Source organism: Anser anser (genome assembly GCF_964211835.1).
Source record: "Anser anser genome assembly, chromosome: 7".
NCBI classification, from domain to species: Eukaryota; Metazoa; Chordata; class Aves; order Anseriformes; family Anatidae; genus Anser; species Anser anser.
Window position 1 is genome coordinate 28437734 of NC_139727.1, and position 16142 is coordinate 28453875.

The 16142-nt window shown below is 52.0% G+C and overlaps 2 protein-coding genes across 2 annotated transcripts; both read right to left on the reverse strand.

The window, feature by feature from the left end:
• Positions 1-3393: 3393 nt before the first annotated feature.
• Positions 3394-4717, reverse strand: CALHM2 (calcium homeostasis modulator family member 2). Its single transcript, XM_083845032.1, has 2 exons — positions 4032-4717; positions 3394-3952 (listed from the first exon to the last, which is right to left on the reverse strand). Exons 1-2 carry the CDS (start codon positions 4572-4574, stop codon positions 3536-3538), a joined length of 960 nt encoding a protein of 319 aa, XP_083701158.1. The 5' UTR covers positions 4575-4717; the 3' UTR covers positions 3394-3535.
• Positions 4718-10180: 5463 nt separating this feature from the next.
• CALHM1 (calcium homeostasis modulator 1) lies at positions 10181-12439 on the reverse strand. Its single transcript, XM_083845030.1, has 2 exons — positions 11761-12439; positions 10181-10809 (listed from the first exon to the last, which is right to left on the reverse strand). Exons 1-2 carry the CDS (start codon positions 12307-12309, stop codon positions 10330-10332), a joined length of 1029 nt encoding a protein of 342 aa, XP_083701156.1. The 5' UTR covers positions 12310-12439; the 3' UTR covers positions 10181-10329.
• Between the last annotated feature and the right edge of the window lie 3703 nt (positions 12440-16142).

Here is a 16142-nt window from a genome sequence, read left to right on the forward strand (position 1 = left end):
TCCTTGTTCTTGTAACTCTCTGGTAAGATGGGTATGTGATTATCCACATAATTTATAGATGGAGAACTGAAGGTGAGGGGAAAAGCAGGGTATGCAAGCAGGTGATTATCCAGTGCAAATGCTAGCAAGTGGGTGCCCAAATTCAAAAGACCAAACTTGAAGAGTCTTACTCATTGTAGGTACTCTGAACTTGAAACCAGAGTTATCCAGGATCAAACCCTTCTACATCTCTGAATGCCCATTGTTGGCAAGGCTGGATGATTATGCATTTATTTCATTCCCAAATCCACTGGGATCTAGAAACAAGTTATTTTACTGCTTACCTCCAGGGAGAGCAGGGTACTGTACATATTCTCATGCTCAATGCCCTTCTGGAGGAGGAGGCTGCTTGCTTGCAACGTCTAGTTAGCAGCTGCTGCTTTTCTTGTATTAACAGCACAGCTGCAGTGCTGGTATTTATTTATTTTTTTGTGTGGATGGATTAGTTACATAACAGAACACGTAAATAAGCGTTGCAATAGAAACCGAGATCCCTTTGAGGTATTATTACTTTATGATTACTGGGGCTATTATTGTCTCTACAGTTGTCAGCAGGATAAATGAAAGACCTTTGTGTAATTCTGTGTACTGGAGGAGCCCAGTTTAAACACAGCTTGCTGTTGGGAAGTATGCCCTAGCTGACAACCTGTAGGCATGGCTGTCAGCCTGTGCAAGAAGAGCAGAGTGTGTGCAAGCTCACAGGTTGTGTGATATGGCATGCCAGGAAGACAGGCAGCTCAACTTCCCTCTTGGTATTCTGGTTGCTTGCACTGTGGTAAAAAGCTGTGCAGGTTTAATATCCTACTTGGAATATTTTTTGTGGAAGCTAATCAAGTCTATGCTCCCCGCCCCTTCCTTTGCTCTCAGCCTTTCCCACAAATTGGTAGCTCTTGCCCTGATTCCTTTCCTCCTTCAGTACTTTCTTCCTTGTACTGACCTCACCTTAGTGTTGTCACTGGGGGAGAATGAGTGACTGCCTTGGCAGGGATGTTCATGAGGGTGCTGGTGGTTCAGAATCCCAGGATTGTGTTATCAGGAACTGCTAAGAATTGTAGAAGAAGGGAGGAAAAAGTCCTTTCAATTGCAAGCAAGTATTTCTGACTGCAGGGACTTGTTCTACTCCTCACTGTCAGCTGCCCAGCCTCTCCAAGAAGAGGGAGGGAAAATGGATAAGGCTCTGGCCCATCCCAACACATGGAAAGCAGCTGGAGTTAATGGTGAGGAGAGAAAAGCAAGCAGAGCAAAGGCTGGGCTGTGCTTATGCTGTGTTCTTAGGATAAACAAATTATTTTACAAGCATTATATGTCTTGTCCCTTTCCTTTAAAGGAGAGAGGGGGGAGGAGGAGGAAGTGGCAGTGGAGATGGTTCAAAGGAACAATTAGGACTATCATAAAGGGAGGTAGGAGAAGTAAACGAAGAGTAGACATATGCTACTGTTTCAGCAAGTTACCTTGCATCTCCTGACCTGTGTGTGGGGGTGGCATGTGTGTATGCATGTTTACACCTGAGGGCCAATGAGGAGAAATGCAAATTAACTCTTTCATCTCAAGTTAATGCAGTTTTAACTTGCATATGATCGTTCCTGCAGATTAGTTGATGGTGCAGTTGGGAGCTGGGTCTTCCCACAAATTCAAGGCAAACGTGGAGAAGCTGAGCAGGGGTCCTGGGATGCATCATCCATTAAGAGGCATAGCCCTCCCTTTCAGTGAGGGAATACCTTCCAGCTATTTCTTGCAAGGGAACATATTTGTAAAAAGGTTTCTAAATATGTCTTCCTTGCTGCAATTGTGTGTTCTGACATACAAAATCTGCACTACTTAATACAGGAAAAACTAAAATGTGGTGTTTCTATCTAGAAACTAGAAGAGATGTGAATGTTTAACAGAAAGAAAAAACACCCAGTCTTTGGGTTCAAAGAGAATATTAAAATATGCCTTTTGTGCCCCTCTGAGGAAAAAAAAAATCAGAAGGCAATGAAGAAGAACTAATTTAATAGTTTATTTCAAATCTCTTTGTGCTTAAGCCCCTCTGAGTTCAGTGGGTTTGAGTTGTGTTTTTGAACAGTTCAAGGCTTTTCAGTAAAAGGCATAGTGTAAATGGAAGTTGTATCTATAATGGAGCAGTCCAAGTAGGAAAACCAAACTCCATTGTCCTGCCACTTCTTAAGTGTTAGGTGTACGGGGTGAAAAGGGACGGCAGTACCATAAGAATAGCCTGTAGGCCGAAGTCAGCACTACATCACAGCAATGGCAGTAATTTTATACCTCTTTGGTACCTCTCTCTCAGTAGAGCTGAGTCCCTAAAAGAGAGTCTGCTGCGGGGGCCATTTAAAGCAGTGAAAGGAGTTTAAGGAAGTTCAGTGGTGGAAGAGTAGGGAGAAGGCCGTGCCCCCTTCATCCCATTCCCACTGTCTCCTGTCACCGCAGGGCTGCGTTGTCAATGCAGCAGGCGAGTGCACGTCATGTATTTTGTCTGGCAAGTTTCTTGCCCCTTTTCCTTGGAAGAAAGATGCTCTATTAATACAGTTAAGTATAATTACTCAGTGTGCATGTATGTGTGTGTATATATATAATTATATGTATATAACTAATTCTGGCTGGGGTCTTGCTGCAACTCATCAACACAAACAAGCAGGACTCTCATCCAGTGATGGATGAGCAATGCGATGAACTGCAGACAGTGCTGTGATTCACTGTGAGTACTGCTCCTCTACCCAGCCAGCTTACCTGAAAGCTATTCTGCTGATGGTGCCATCTTCCAGAGTTATAAACTCGAGGCTGCGACCCTTTGGGCTCATTAGAGATTGTTAGGCACTTCAATAAGGACAAAGAGAGTTTGGAGTCCTACCCAAATTTCAGCTTTTTAATTACAGAGTGTCTTTCTGAATACCAGGAATATTGGTGATTCCTCCTGCCTTAGTCTCTTGATTATTTGGCGTGCTGCTGTATTACTGACCCACTCCTTCCCAGCTGTTATTGCATCCCTGCTGCCACAGGTATTTACCCACTGCTTCCCTCTTGCCCTGCTCTGTGAAGTCTGTAAAGCACTCCATGACCTTCCTGTATAACAGGCACTGCAGAATGGCGTAAGAAGGTGGGTGTGTGGGAAGGCTAGGGCTAGCCCTGCTGGGGTTGGGGGTAAGATGGGTGGGACTGCAGTTGTCACAGTTAGAAATGGTCCCACCTCTTGCTCCCTGAGGTTTCTGCTGGTGATTAGACAGCAGGGCTCACCACCAGCCTGGAGGTAAGGTGTGCACCTGCTGTTTGCTCCCCTTGTATCTCTGGGATCATTGGCAAGATGGTTGTCTCCGAGGGAGGGGTTCCTGAGTTCACCGTATTGCTTATCGGCCTCTACCTTGAGGCTGTTGATCCCTTTTTACCTTCTGAGAAAAGTAATCCTTCTGGGAGCAATATTCCCAGTGAATCCATCAGCTGCACACCGATACTGATAGGCCTGACAGGCAGTCTGGGCAACTGCTCCCAGTGTCTGTCTGTCTTAAGAAGCCAAAAAGAGCATTTCATGGCCCTCTGGGGTTGGCCCGTTCCCTTCCACCCCTTTGGCCCATTTGTGGAGCCGGCTGTAGAGGGGGAAGCCCTTGTTCTCCCGGTAGATGTAGACACCCGTGATGGCGTTCCACTGGGGGCTTGGCTGGACACCCTCCACTGGGAACTCCTGCACCAACTCCTTCTCCTCCTTGTCCAGCGCCACAAAACCAAAGAAATGCTTCACGTTATTGGCTGCCAGGATCCTGGAGTGGACCTCAGCTGTGCGGCGGAAGAGCTTGTCCTCGTTGGCACGGTACTGGGCCCAGTAGGCCTCCTGCCGGTAGCTCAGTGGTGAACAGCAGTGCTTCAGGCACTTGGTGAGGAAAACCAGGACCGCGACGATCCCGATGAGCAGCCAGCCAAAGAGCTGAGAATAGAGAAGCTGTGTTAGGATGTATCAAGGCAGTCTTACCTGCTCCACGCAGCTCTCTCCCCAGCATGCCTACCTGGGACTCGTATCTCAGCCTCCGTGTCACCTCGTCCCTGAACTTGGTGAGGTTTGATGGTATGTCTTTACAGGGGAACCTTGCCAGCACCTCGGCTCCGTACTCAGCTGGGAACTTGTCCAGGGAGGATGGCCTGACAAACTCGCTGAGGGCACAGATGTAAGCCTCCCCACGCAGCAGCGAGATGACTGACCAGGTGACGGGTGCCACGGCCGCCCGGCCCATGATGGAGCCAAAGAGGAGGAAAGTGGCAGCAGTGGAGAAATTCTTGGTGCCACGTTTGTGGCACTCAGCCACTAGGTTCCAGGTGTGGTTGTTCCAGATGACACCGATGAGGAAGAGTGCCAGAGCTGGGACACCGATGGCAGCCAGCCCGTAGATGTAGTTACGGGCTGGGGAGCAGGGGCAGTTGAAGGCAACGACTGAGAAGAGCTCCTCGCTACCCACTGTGCCCAGGGCCACCAGGCCGTTGAAGATCATCACATCTTTGCTCTTGAAGAACAAGGAGAGGAAGCGGAAGTTTTCGGCAACGAGGGCGGCCATCTCGGCCTGGGGCTGGGGGATGAGAGGAGGTGCCTGCTGCAGCGGGGGGTCGTGCTGGCCCACGTCCCAGCACCAAGGGGCACGACGATGTGGGGTGAAGTGGCCTTGGGCCTGCTGACATGCAAGGAGTGTTCTGGGAGCACAACACCTTCACTGCTGTTCCTTCCAGCTGGTGTCCCAACCTCTGGAGCTGGCTGCTGATATCAGGGATACTTCAAAATGGGTTGAAGAGGGATTCAGCCTAAGAAACAAGGGAAAACTCAGACTCTGTTTCCCACTAAATTCTCTAAAAATGTTTCTGCAGCAAAGACTTAGCAAGGGGACAGTTGTTTCTTCCCCAGCTGTTTGCACGTTCGTCGTCTTTCCTTCTTTGGCTTTAGTCACCTCCCACAGAAGTGATTTACCAGGGGTGTTGCCACTGGATGCTTGATCTCCCAAGCCTGCAATGAAGGAGGATGCTGTGTTACTGGGGAAACTGGACCGGACCACTGGGGCTGGGATGTGGCACCAGCACTGCCCCTGACTCACAATCTAGTCCAGGCACACACACAGCATGCCTTGTGAGCACTGTGGGATTTGCCCCCCCTCCTTAAATGTGATGAGTTAGTAGTTAGTAACAGCCTAAGGTACATCAGGGAGGCAGCAGGAGGTGGGCCCTCTGGGTGCTGTTAGTTCGTCTGGCAGGTTTGGGTGCAGGGAGATGGGGTGTGGGAGGATGAGGCAGGAGAAGGGAGGGGGAGGAAGCAACTTGGGACCGAGACCCCGCTGGAGGATGGTGTCCTGCTGCCCTGTGAGTGACAGGGTGTGTGTGAGTGGCAGCCCCAAGCTACTGCAGCCCTATTCCCCTAGTGTGAGACTCAACAACGGGGCAAGAAGGTGCTGAGGGCACTGCTGGTGCCAGCAGAGGACGTTACTTTCTGGGAAAGCGAATCTTATCATGATGATCCAAGATGCAAACACCACATGCAGATAGAGCTTGGCCTACAATTACCTAGGAGTTGTTGCTAGTACTGGGTGTGGTAGGATGATACTTCTCTCCCACAGTTGGCTGACATAACTGTACGTGCCCTTCTGGCCTACAGGCCTGGCTCTGCCTCTTTCCACCAGCCTTCAGTTGTCCCTTGACACCTTGGTGCCAGCAATGCACTGTGCTGTGTGTCTTCCTCCAGCACTTCTCTCAGTACAACACTGGTTATACAGGGTAGGACTGGTGCTGAGTGAGGATCAAGTCTGGGGAAAGTACATGCCCTGATTTTTATTTATTTATTTTCTGAAGGACAGGAAAATAAGTGGGGAGTGCAACCGAGCTGTGTAGTGATGCCCACTCCTCCTGCCCTGTGCTAACCAAGCCTTGCAAACTGTGTTTAATTTCTTGGTTTACTTTGTATCTACGCTGCACCCTTGTGTGGTTTTATCTCGGGAAGCCTCAAGCACCTTGCTTGCTGGGAAAGCCCTCACCCCTGTGACGAAACACTTGGACTTCAGGGGAACTGCTGCCACCGTGGCTTGCTGGAGGCAGGAAGGACCTGGGTGCTTAACAGCCTCCAGTGGCAGCATCAGTGCACATCCTTGCAGAGAGCTCCTGGAGAGCCCTGACCCACGCACAGCACAGCTACCCTTGAATCTTCCCTGATGAAGCATCTCCCCCACAACGTGCACAGGGCAAGGTGGCCCTGGGCCAGCCCCCCCCCCACAGAGAAAAGGCTGTGGTGGCATTGGTGCAGACAAGACAAAGGTTTGCCATAGTCTCTTTTACAATGCTTGCTCAGGCATTGTGCTTTAAATCCATCTTGTGCTCTAGTGTGTCTTCTGCCCCCCCCCCCCCCCCCCCCCAAGCCTGTTTTGCTTGGTTCCTCCACAGGGAAGCAAAGGGGAAGTGAGCCAGAAATTTGGCCTGGTTTCCCTTCTCTGTCTAACCCCCAGCAATCCCCTTAAAGCCATGCTATCACACAGCTCAAATATAAGCAGCCAAGGCCCTTAATTTCTTCCTGCATCTTCCCAGCTTTCCATATGCAAAACTCCCGTGTTAAAGGAGCCAGACCAGCCAAAAACTGCAGCCACGTGACGGCACATCAGGCCTGCAGCTTGGGCTGCCATGCTTCATGGCGTGCAGCCTTTGCAGCAGGGCACCGAACCCACAAACTTGCACTGGTGCATAGGGTTCAAAGCCCTGTTACTGGGGAGAGAAGCAACCACTGCTGATAAACAAGGCCTTGCAACCTCCCTGCCAGAGTCTGGCATCAGGCAAAGCAAAAATAAGAGGAGCTGGCAAAGTTACGTTGTTTTTTTTGGGAGTGTGGGGGCTTCCTTCCTTTGATTCTGGCTTAAGCTACCTGGCTAGGAGAGGGTGGGGTAGGATTGGAAGGGAAAAGTTGTTTTCAGCAGATCGTTGTTTAGAAGTCTGCGTTAGTCTTTCTGAAGCATCCATGAAAGCAAGTAAAAAATGAAGTCACTTACTTGGAAAGCTGTTGAAATCAGTTCTGGAGCTTTCTCAGCAACTCGCGTGGTTTTCGCGCGGGCTCCGGGTGCGGGGCTTTCCCAGCAGCGAGGGGGGCTGCGCAGAGGGGGTGTCCAGCTTTGGCCAGGCTGATGGACAAAGTGAAAGTGGGTAAAATCAGCGTTCGAGTTCGGCAGCTTCCTTTTTCAGTCTGCAATGTGCCCTCGGCTGTCAGCTTTTGGGAGGAGGGCGGGGGTTGTTCTCGGGCCCTGTGCTTGGGTGGGGCAATGAGCAGGCACTTGGCTTCTGCTGGGTGCAAGGCTGAGGATGTGCCTTTAAAAAGAAAAAAAAAAGGAAAGGAAAGACTGGGAATGAGTCACTGGAAAAATCACATCGTCCTTTTCCAGATCTACCATACAGCTGTGCAGAGGCTGGCCATGGAGGGAACCGGGTCTGCCTGGAGGACGGGAGCGATGGATGCCTTGCTGGAGCATGAAGGGGAAACACCAAAGCCCCCAGCCTGGGGGCTGGATGCGGCCCTCATGCTCCCCAGGGGATGCTGGAGGGACCCACCGGTACCGAGGGAAGGACTCGAGCTAAGCAGTCAGGGGCAGCACGGGAGAAGAAGCCCTTGGTCCCAGGCGAAGGGACAGGAACTGCTGCTTTCGTGCCTGAGAGCTGGCTGAGCCAGCGGGGAAGATGCCAGTCCGGCTGGGTTTTCGGGAGAAGCAGGAAACCGGCATCACGAGCTCCATCGGGTTTCGTTTCCTGCTGCTCGGGACGGACCCGCTCTCGTGGGGCGAGCAGGGGGGAGCGATGGCTGCCATGCAGTGCTGTGGTTTGGGTCCGGGGCAAGCCGGGACGGGATGGGGGGGCTGGGTGCAGCCCACAATTTGGCAAGCACAGTGCATTCCTGCCCCCTCTGCTTTTCCGCTTTCCACTTCCTCTGCAGTCTGATGCCTGCAAGGCAGTGGAGGACGCCACAGTTTCTCCTTGCATCTCTTCCTCCTCTTTGGTGTCTGTCCTCTAGCTCCAGCCTGTCGCAGAGGCCAGAGGCTCCACTCTCTTTCTCCAGCGTCCTTGTCACCATGTCCTCAGGGTTAAGCTCAGCCCTCCCCAGAGGACGTATTCAGCCCAGGAAGACCTTCAGCAACACCCATGTTCCCCTCTGCCTAGAGCAAACCTGAGCCAAGCCTGATGTCTGCAGTCCAGCTGTGATCTTTGGCCTGAGTCCTCTTCCTTACCCCAGACGTGGGTTTGGCTCCAGACCTGCCCCCTCAACGCCTGCCCAGCCCCAGGAGGGTTTTTTGCAGCTCAGTGGTGCTGGGATGTGCTGTGCCCTGTGGCAGTCCCACACCTCTGCTTGGGGCCCTGCTGCCAACCAGGCCCTGCACAGTGGGACCACAGCCCAGCTGAAACCACAGGGGCCGTAGTGGGTCCCCCAGAAAGGTGTCTGCTCCCAAAAGTGATGAAATACATCCCCCAAATCCAGAGAAGCTGCCAGGACAAAGTGCCAACACAGAGAGGACATGCTGCCTGCTTTGTGGGGACTCTGCCAATTGCTGTGTGGGGCCGAGCTATGATTTCAAAATCTAGATTAAAACTCCAAAAGCTTCTCTTTGCAAATGCACACCAGTTCCTTGGTATCTCGATGGATCTGCCGTGGAGCCTGCCAGCCCCATATTCTAATCACTGCTGTGGTGGGATGTGGAGTACGCCTTTCGGGGTGAGCCACTAACAGGGCTGAGCTGCAAATAATAGGAGTGGAAACCACCTTTATCTTTTAATCTCCTTTGCTTTGTAAATCAGGTTTTGTGCCTATTAATTTCTGGGCAGGTGCCTTAATTAAAGTTTGGGGTGTGAAGATTAATGATAAATCTGTGTCATGCTCCTTTCTCCTGGGAGTCAGCCAGATTCAGCCTGGCCTTGACTGTGGGCTTGTTCTTGCTCTCGCAGAGCGGTTTGGAGAATTTCATTGTCATTTTTGTCCTTTGTTCTCCTCTCCCCACAGCCTCTGTGGAGTAACACGCCAGTAATTAAGGTTTATGTGCAAGACTGTCACCTCAGTAACCGGTGAGCCATAATGGGTCGGTTTGAACAAGAACGCAGTAGGAAAAATTTCAAGGGGATGAGCGTTTAGAAAGGGACGCGGCAGGGGTGAAATTGGTATTTGCAAAGGGTTTTTCCTGCGCGTTGCTAACGAAATCATGGCCATCAGGGAACATGGAGATTTCCATAGTCACCTTGAGGGCCTGTGCCCCATGGCCTCCAGGTTTTAGGGAAATGAGCGCCCACCCGGTGTTGCACAGGGACGGTGTTGCCTCCCCACAGCTGACACGGCCCCCCCAGCTCCACCACAGGCCGCGGCCAGCTCGCTGCCAGCCTCCGCGTGCCACCTCAGGTCCTTGTCATTGTATTCAAATAAAGAAACCCCAACAGCTTTTGTAAACAGCCTTTATGACTCCTCGTGCCTAAGCGCAGAGCTGGAACGGCAAGCCTGAATTATTTATTTGTTGCTAGCTCCTTAAACAAACATCCGGGCTGTTTGTAACGTCGTTCTGTGTGCTGGGGGGGAATCCAGGTAAAGCTACAAGGATGGGCTGACCGTCCTGCCAAAAATCCATGGCATGGGGTCAGCCTGGCACCTACCCTCTGTGCTGCTGAGCGATAGCTGCTCTCCTTGTCTCGGCAGCCCCCTGCTTGAATTGTACCTGTGACACCCGACTGCATCGTTCTCGTCATGGGTAATGCGGTGTGGGACGCCCCTTTGCTAGTTCATTTTTGGGGTCAAATTTATTTCATTTTTGGGGTCAAATTTATTTAAGTTTCTCATGGCATTGAAACTGTGTGTGTGTCTGGGGGGGTAGTAAGATAGAGATGGTAATGGGAAGACTTTTGGGGTTTCATGTCTCAGCATGAGAGGGCCATCCCCAGCTTGATTCCCTAGGGGAGAATTTTTAATAGTGCCCAAACCCATGAATGCTGCCCAGCATTGCAAGGAGCTGTCCCTGCTCCAGCTCTGTCACAGGGTTGGAGGTGCACGTGGTAAAAGAAAGGAAGTTTTGCACATCTGGCATCATCCACCTCAGCAACTGCCACCACACAAACCTGTGACATGGGACACACAACACGTCGTGCCCACTGGCACCCCCAGGGCTTATCCATCACAGCCTCAGGCAGCCCAAAGCTCCTTGCCCCCGTTACCCAGGCTATAGAGCTGCATGCGTGGAGCAGATGGGATCACCTGGGTGCCAGCACTGCCCTTTGGGTGCACATCCCCTTGCAGCCCCTCTCCCGAAAGCGCGGCTCTGCCTCCGCTCACACCCGGCTGTAGTAGGCAGCCATTTCCTTCCGACGTGCCGGGGGCTCTGGGGGGGGCCGCAGGGGGGGCTGCCCTTCCCCAGCCCAGCCGTTGCCATGGGGGGGGCCACCTGGGTGGAGGTGCAACGGGGGCTTACACCTGTGCCAGCTTTTCAGGGCCGTGTTCATGGTACCCTGGTCAGTGATGCCCAAGAGCTTCTCGGAAGCTTCCCCATCATCCGTGGTTTTTTTTTTGGGCAGGTGGCAGTGAGCAGCCTCCATGTCCGTGCTCATGCCCTGGAAGAACTGCTGGATGCAGACCTTGGCAAAGCTCCTGGCGTGCTCGGTGCAGGTCTCGTCGAACAGCTTGCGCTCGATGTCGATGTAGTGGGACCAGTACCTGCTCTTCAGGAAGGCGGCTTGGGTGAAGCAGGGCCGGAGGGATCTGACCAAGAAAGCCAGCGTGGTCATCAGCAGCATGAAGCACCAGCCCAGGGCCTGCAGGGGTGAGGGGTGAGACCAGACCCATCATGGGCAGACCATAAAGACCTCCTTTTCCCAAGCTGTTGGAATTCTGTGACATTTGTGCTCACTGGGATCAGTGGCAATGGGCTGCCCTGATAATGGGATGTGACAGGAAGGGACAGAAGAGGGCAGAGCCAGCCCCAGTGTGTGCTCACGGCTCATGAGGTGACCCCGCTGTAGGTGCAGCCCTGAACATCCACCTGGCTGGGGTCTGTCCAGGCAGCACCCCCTGTGCCGCAGCACCCAGAGCTTCCTGGCAGCTGGGAATTGGGGTCTGTCCAGGGAAATCTTCTTTTGTCTGGAAGAAGACCCCATGACTCCATTTCTGTTCTGAAAATGGGGATAATTAATTCCTATATTCCCTAAGGGGGGCAGGGAAAGGAGCTTTTAAGCAAGATGAGTGGTCAGAGTGGGTTGGACCATCCTGTCTCCAACTGTGGCCAGAGGCAGGGCTTGAGAAGAATTAAGCACAGGACAAGCAGTTAGTGGCAGTTCTTCATTTGTTGCTGCCTGGTGTGGTTAATAAACACATGCCAGCTCTTTCACAGTAAGCAGCAAGCGGCATAGATGGTTATCAGCCCGTCGCTTGCACAAGTTATAACAAGCAGCCAGAGCAACCATGGGTGACTGGTGGGTTACGAGAGCGGGTGGCAGCCATGGAGTAATGACCACGTCAACCCCTTCTGACCTTGCCCTAAGCAGCTCTGGCTGCTGTGAGCACCCATAAGCTTGGCACAGGGAAGAGGAGGGACCGAATTATCAGTGTGAGTGGGGCTGAGTCTGAACAAGTCATACCCCCGCAAAACTGCCTGTCTCTCCTCCTGCAGCTTTATTTCAGCAGAGAGACTCCCTCGAGGGAAAAGCTCAGGTTGGCAGTGCCTAACCCTAAGCCACCAGCGAGGGCACGGTCACAACGCCTCTTACCTGCGAGATGCACCGCAGGTACCTGACGGCCACTTCGTTGGCGATGAGCTCCTGCCCATCGTAGATCTCCTTGCAGGGGATGCGGGCCAGGACCCGCTTCACCTCCCCCTGGGAGAGCCCGGGGTGGCTGGCGTTGCCCAGGGCCCCCACGGGCAGCGAGGTGCAGAAGGCGCACGTGATGCACTTCCCATCCAGCAGCGTCACCGACACCCAGACGGCCGGGGCGATCATGGCGCGCTGCGCCATGGAGCAGAACATGTAGCGCAGCACGGCCGCATCCTTCCCTCGCCGGCCCCGGGGCCGCCTCCACTCCTCCGCCAGCATGGACACGTTGTTGTTCAGCACGAAGCCCAGCAGGAACAGGATGAGGGGGGGCACCAGGAGGACGCCCAGCCCGTAGGCCAGGTTGTAGCGCGGCAGGCAGGGGCAGTTGAAGTCGAAGGCTGAGTACAGCTGGGCGCTGGCGAGGGCCATGATCCCACAGATGCCGTTCATGAAGGACTCCTGGTTGGACTGGAGGAACTGGAAGATCATCCGAAACTTGTCCATCTTGAAGTGATTCCTCCCCCCACCAGGGTCCAAGCCACGTCTTCGCTTTACTTCATTCTTTCAGCCCCCCTCTGCAGAGACTCGGTGCCAGCAAGTCTCAGTTATTCACCGACACGCTCTGACAACCCCAATATTTAAAGCAGAAAACTCAACCATTTTTTTTTTCCTGCTCATATTGCTGCTTGCCCAACTTCAGGGTTTGCTTTCTCCTGCTCTTCTTTGTGCCCATAGGGCCTGCGTTGTTTCTGGTTTGCTAAACCTCTCTCTGTTCTCCACATCCTCATTTCTGCTGTCTCCTTGTCACCGGTCTCCTTAGCTGTCTGATGCAGGTGCTGCCAGAGCTGTGCTCTGCCCTGAGCAATCTGTGGCCTGGCAGGAAGGGGAGTTGCTGGCAGGGCTCCGTGATCCTGTTTGCAAATGCAGCGGGGCATCTGGGTGCTCCTCCCTGCAGCAGGCAGGACGCCCCACCTCTGCTCTGCTGGCACGTATGGAAAATGGGGCTCCACAGCTTCCCCCCTCCACGTCTGCATCTCCCCAGGAGCTGTCTAATGCAAGTGTCTTGTGTCTGCCAGGCCCTGCTCTGTGCCTGCACTGCTTCACTGGGAAATTACTTCTGTCTGTTTTATTTTGCAGTCGGAAGGGAAGAGAAAAGGAAAGGCAGAGGAAGGAGGAATAAAGCTCTTGGTGCTGTGGGATGCAGCGTGTGTGCTGTCAAAGACTTTTAGCAGCTCCCCTCCCTCCTGCAGGCCTGCACATTTCAGCCAGACTTGCAAGCTGACACTTATAGCTCCTTGGTTTACACAGCCCTCTGCCCTCAGGGCTGGCTAAAGTATCCTTCAAGCCCTGGCTCACATGGTCTGCTGTCATCCAGAGGCACACGGTGTGTTTCCTGGCTCTGGGGCTGCAGAAAAACAGGCAGAGAAAGGAACAAGGGCTGCAGGGACAGGGCACAGAGGATATTCCCTGCTCCACAGGTTGGTCCTGTGAAGACATCCAAACCCAGGCTGCCCCTGCTTTCTCAGAAAGTGCTTCCTGCCTAGCAGAGCTCTGAAATTCATTTTTTTTTCTATTAAATTTCTTCTTTATACTAACTTTCAATGAGCATTTCTGAAGGGCTTGAGTGCACTGATGAGATGTGATAGCTGTGGTTGGGTCAGGCTTAGCTCCCACAGCGCAACCCAGAAAGAAGTGGATTTTGTTGCTGCTGCTGTCCTGCATCTCTATTCCCATTTCACAAAGCAGTTTGAAGCTTGAAGCACTAGGTTGTTCTCTCAAGATGGCCAAAAAATGGGGAAATATTCAGACTCTGAGTAGCGATGCTTTTCCCCACGGCTTTGTACGGGGTCAGTAGCAGAGGTAGGAAGCCAAGCTAGGTGTTTTGACCATTAGTGCAGTTTCTGATGTCTCCCCTTGCCAGGGATAGGGTAGATGATGCTAAACCCCCCCTGAGAGGCCACCAGAGAGGTGAGCACAAAGCATGCTGAAAACACCTGGTCGGTCTTAGCTCTGCCTGCTGCGAAGAGTTTAATTGGATGATCTCATCAAATGGAAAGAGATTTGCCTGTATGAAAATAGATGAGGTTTATTGTATCGCTAGCTAAGAGCTCAAGCTGGCTTCTCTGTTCACCTGTCGAGTGGCTTTTTGAAGGGCAGTTCACATCAAAGCCTGCATGAATCAACCTTGTAAAAAGCAGAGAGGTTTTTGATCTCCAGGAAAACTCTGCCTTTCATTAAGGATGAATGAGGGTCTGAGACTGCCTGGTGTACAATGATGGCAGTCCTCACAGAAGCAAACAAGTCAGTGGGATTCAAAACAGAGTCTGTGAAAGATTGGGAAAGTTGTCCTTGCAGTCAGCCCTGGTGTTTCATGGGCTCCTGATAGGTGAGGGACCCTGACAGATGTATCTGTGTGCTAGGCTTCAGGGCAGCCCTGAGAGATAAAGAGCTGCTGAAGCCTGTGAACGACCCTCTCCCTTTCTCCTTCCTGATACAGCTAACAAACTGTTCCTCACGCCCATTTTTTTTTGCATTTTGTATTTTGCAGCCACTCTGGGATGATTTAAAACCTGAGAACATGGAAAGCAGCATGCAAAGAGGAGCTGCAGACCTCTGGTCTGAGCTGGGTTAGGAAAATAGCTGATTTGACTAGTGTGGAGTGGTGAGTCCGAACCGAATCTCAGGCTGAGATTTGTAGGGTTATGTCTGGTAATAGTAAACCAGAGTTAAAATTCAAAGTGCAATGCTGATTGGAAAGCACACACGAACACACACACAAAAAAAAGCTCCCTGGAGGTAAAGAGCATGTGAAGACTTTTGTGCTAGTCCCAGCTGGTGCTGCACACATAACTTAGGGTGTCTCTGGGGTGGTCTGGAGAAAAGGACCCTGCAACAAGCTGGTGTGAGTGAGCACATTCAGGACCGGGCATTGTGGAGGCACCCAGGATCACCCCTGGAACAGACATCGAGGAGCGGGGGTGAGGACAGGTTTTGTGGAGAGAGCTTTGTGCTCTCTGAGCTCATCCAGGGCAGCTCAGGGATCCAGCCAGAGCTGGTTTTGTTATGAAAATAAGAAAAGCTCTGATGGGGTGGAGAGGTGGGGAATGGAGCGGAGGGAAGTGAGAGCAACGTATCACGGGGTTTGCAGTAGGAAGTTTAATGCACCCAAGCAACAATATCAGCCAAACTTGTTCCACAGCTGAGACTAAATATCTACAACACACTCTGGATAGGGGCAGATAAGGAGGTGGTTGGTCTACCCAAAAATTTGGACCATGTGACTAAGAGCACAGTCCAAACGCTTCTTAAACTCCAACAGGCTTGGTGCAGTGACTACTTCCCTGGGGAGCCTGTTCCAGTGTGCGACCACCCTCTCAGTGAAGAACCTCTTCCTGATGTCCAGCCTAAACCTCCCCTGCCTCAGCTTGACATAATTCCCACTGGTCCTATCACTGGAGATTAAGGAGAGCAGGTCGGCGCCTGCCCCTCCACTCCCCCTCGCGAGGGAGCTGTAGGCCGCGATGAGGTCTCCCCTCAGCCTCCTCTTCTCCAGGCTGAACAGGCCCAGTGCCCTCAGCCGCTCCTCATACGTCTTCCCCTCTAGGCCCTTCACCATCTCTGTAGCCCTTCTCTGGACACTCTCCAACAGTTTAATGTCCTTTTTGTACTGTGGTGCCCAGAACTGCACACAGTACTCGAGGTGAGGCCGCACCAGCGCAGAGTAGAGCGGGACAATCTCTTCCCTTGACTGACTAGTGATGCCGTGCTTGATGCACCCCAGGATATGGTTGGCCCTCCTGGCTGCCAGGGCACACTGCTGCAAAATCAGTTGGGCCAGACTAATATGTGGCTGTATCTGAGCTTGGAGACTGCAACCAGCTTCAAACTTCCAGATCTAGAGGAACACTTTGGCTGCAGCCTAGAAGCCATGTGTACCTAAGCTCCCCCAGGCCAGCCAATCTTCTTGCCATGACCTGCCAGAAAACAGCAGTGTAGGCATGTAACCAAATTAAAGCCAAAACTTTCAGCCCAGTCCTTGACCTGAATAGTGAGTGAGGATCCGGATCCTGGCATTTATACGTGATAGTTTCTATGCAGCCGAAGTAAATACTGTAGTCAGAGGTCATGGGGCTAGATTTTGAAAAGTCCTGCGTAAAGAAGAGATCTCAGAAAAGCAAATGCAAATAACATTAATGTTAAGAAAAGTAGTTCTGATTGCTATATTCTTTATCTATCATGACTAGACATGAAAATCTATGATAGCAATTTTGCCCTTAAGATAATTTTCTTTTTCTTTTATTTATTATTATTATTTATTTATTTATTTTTAACAGGCT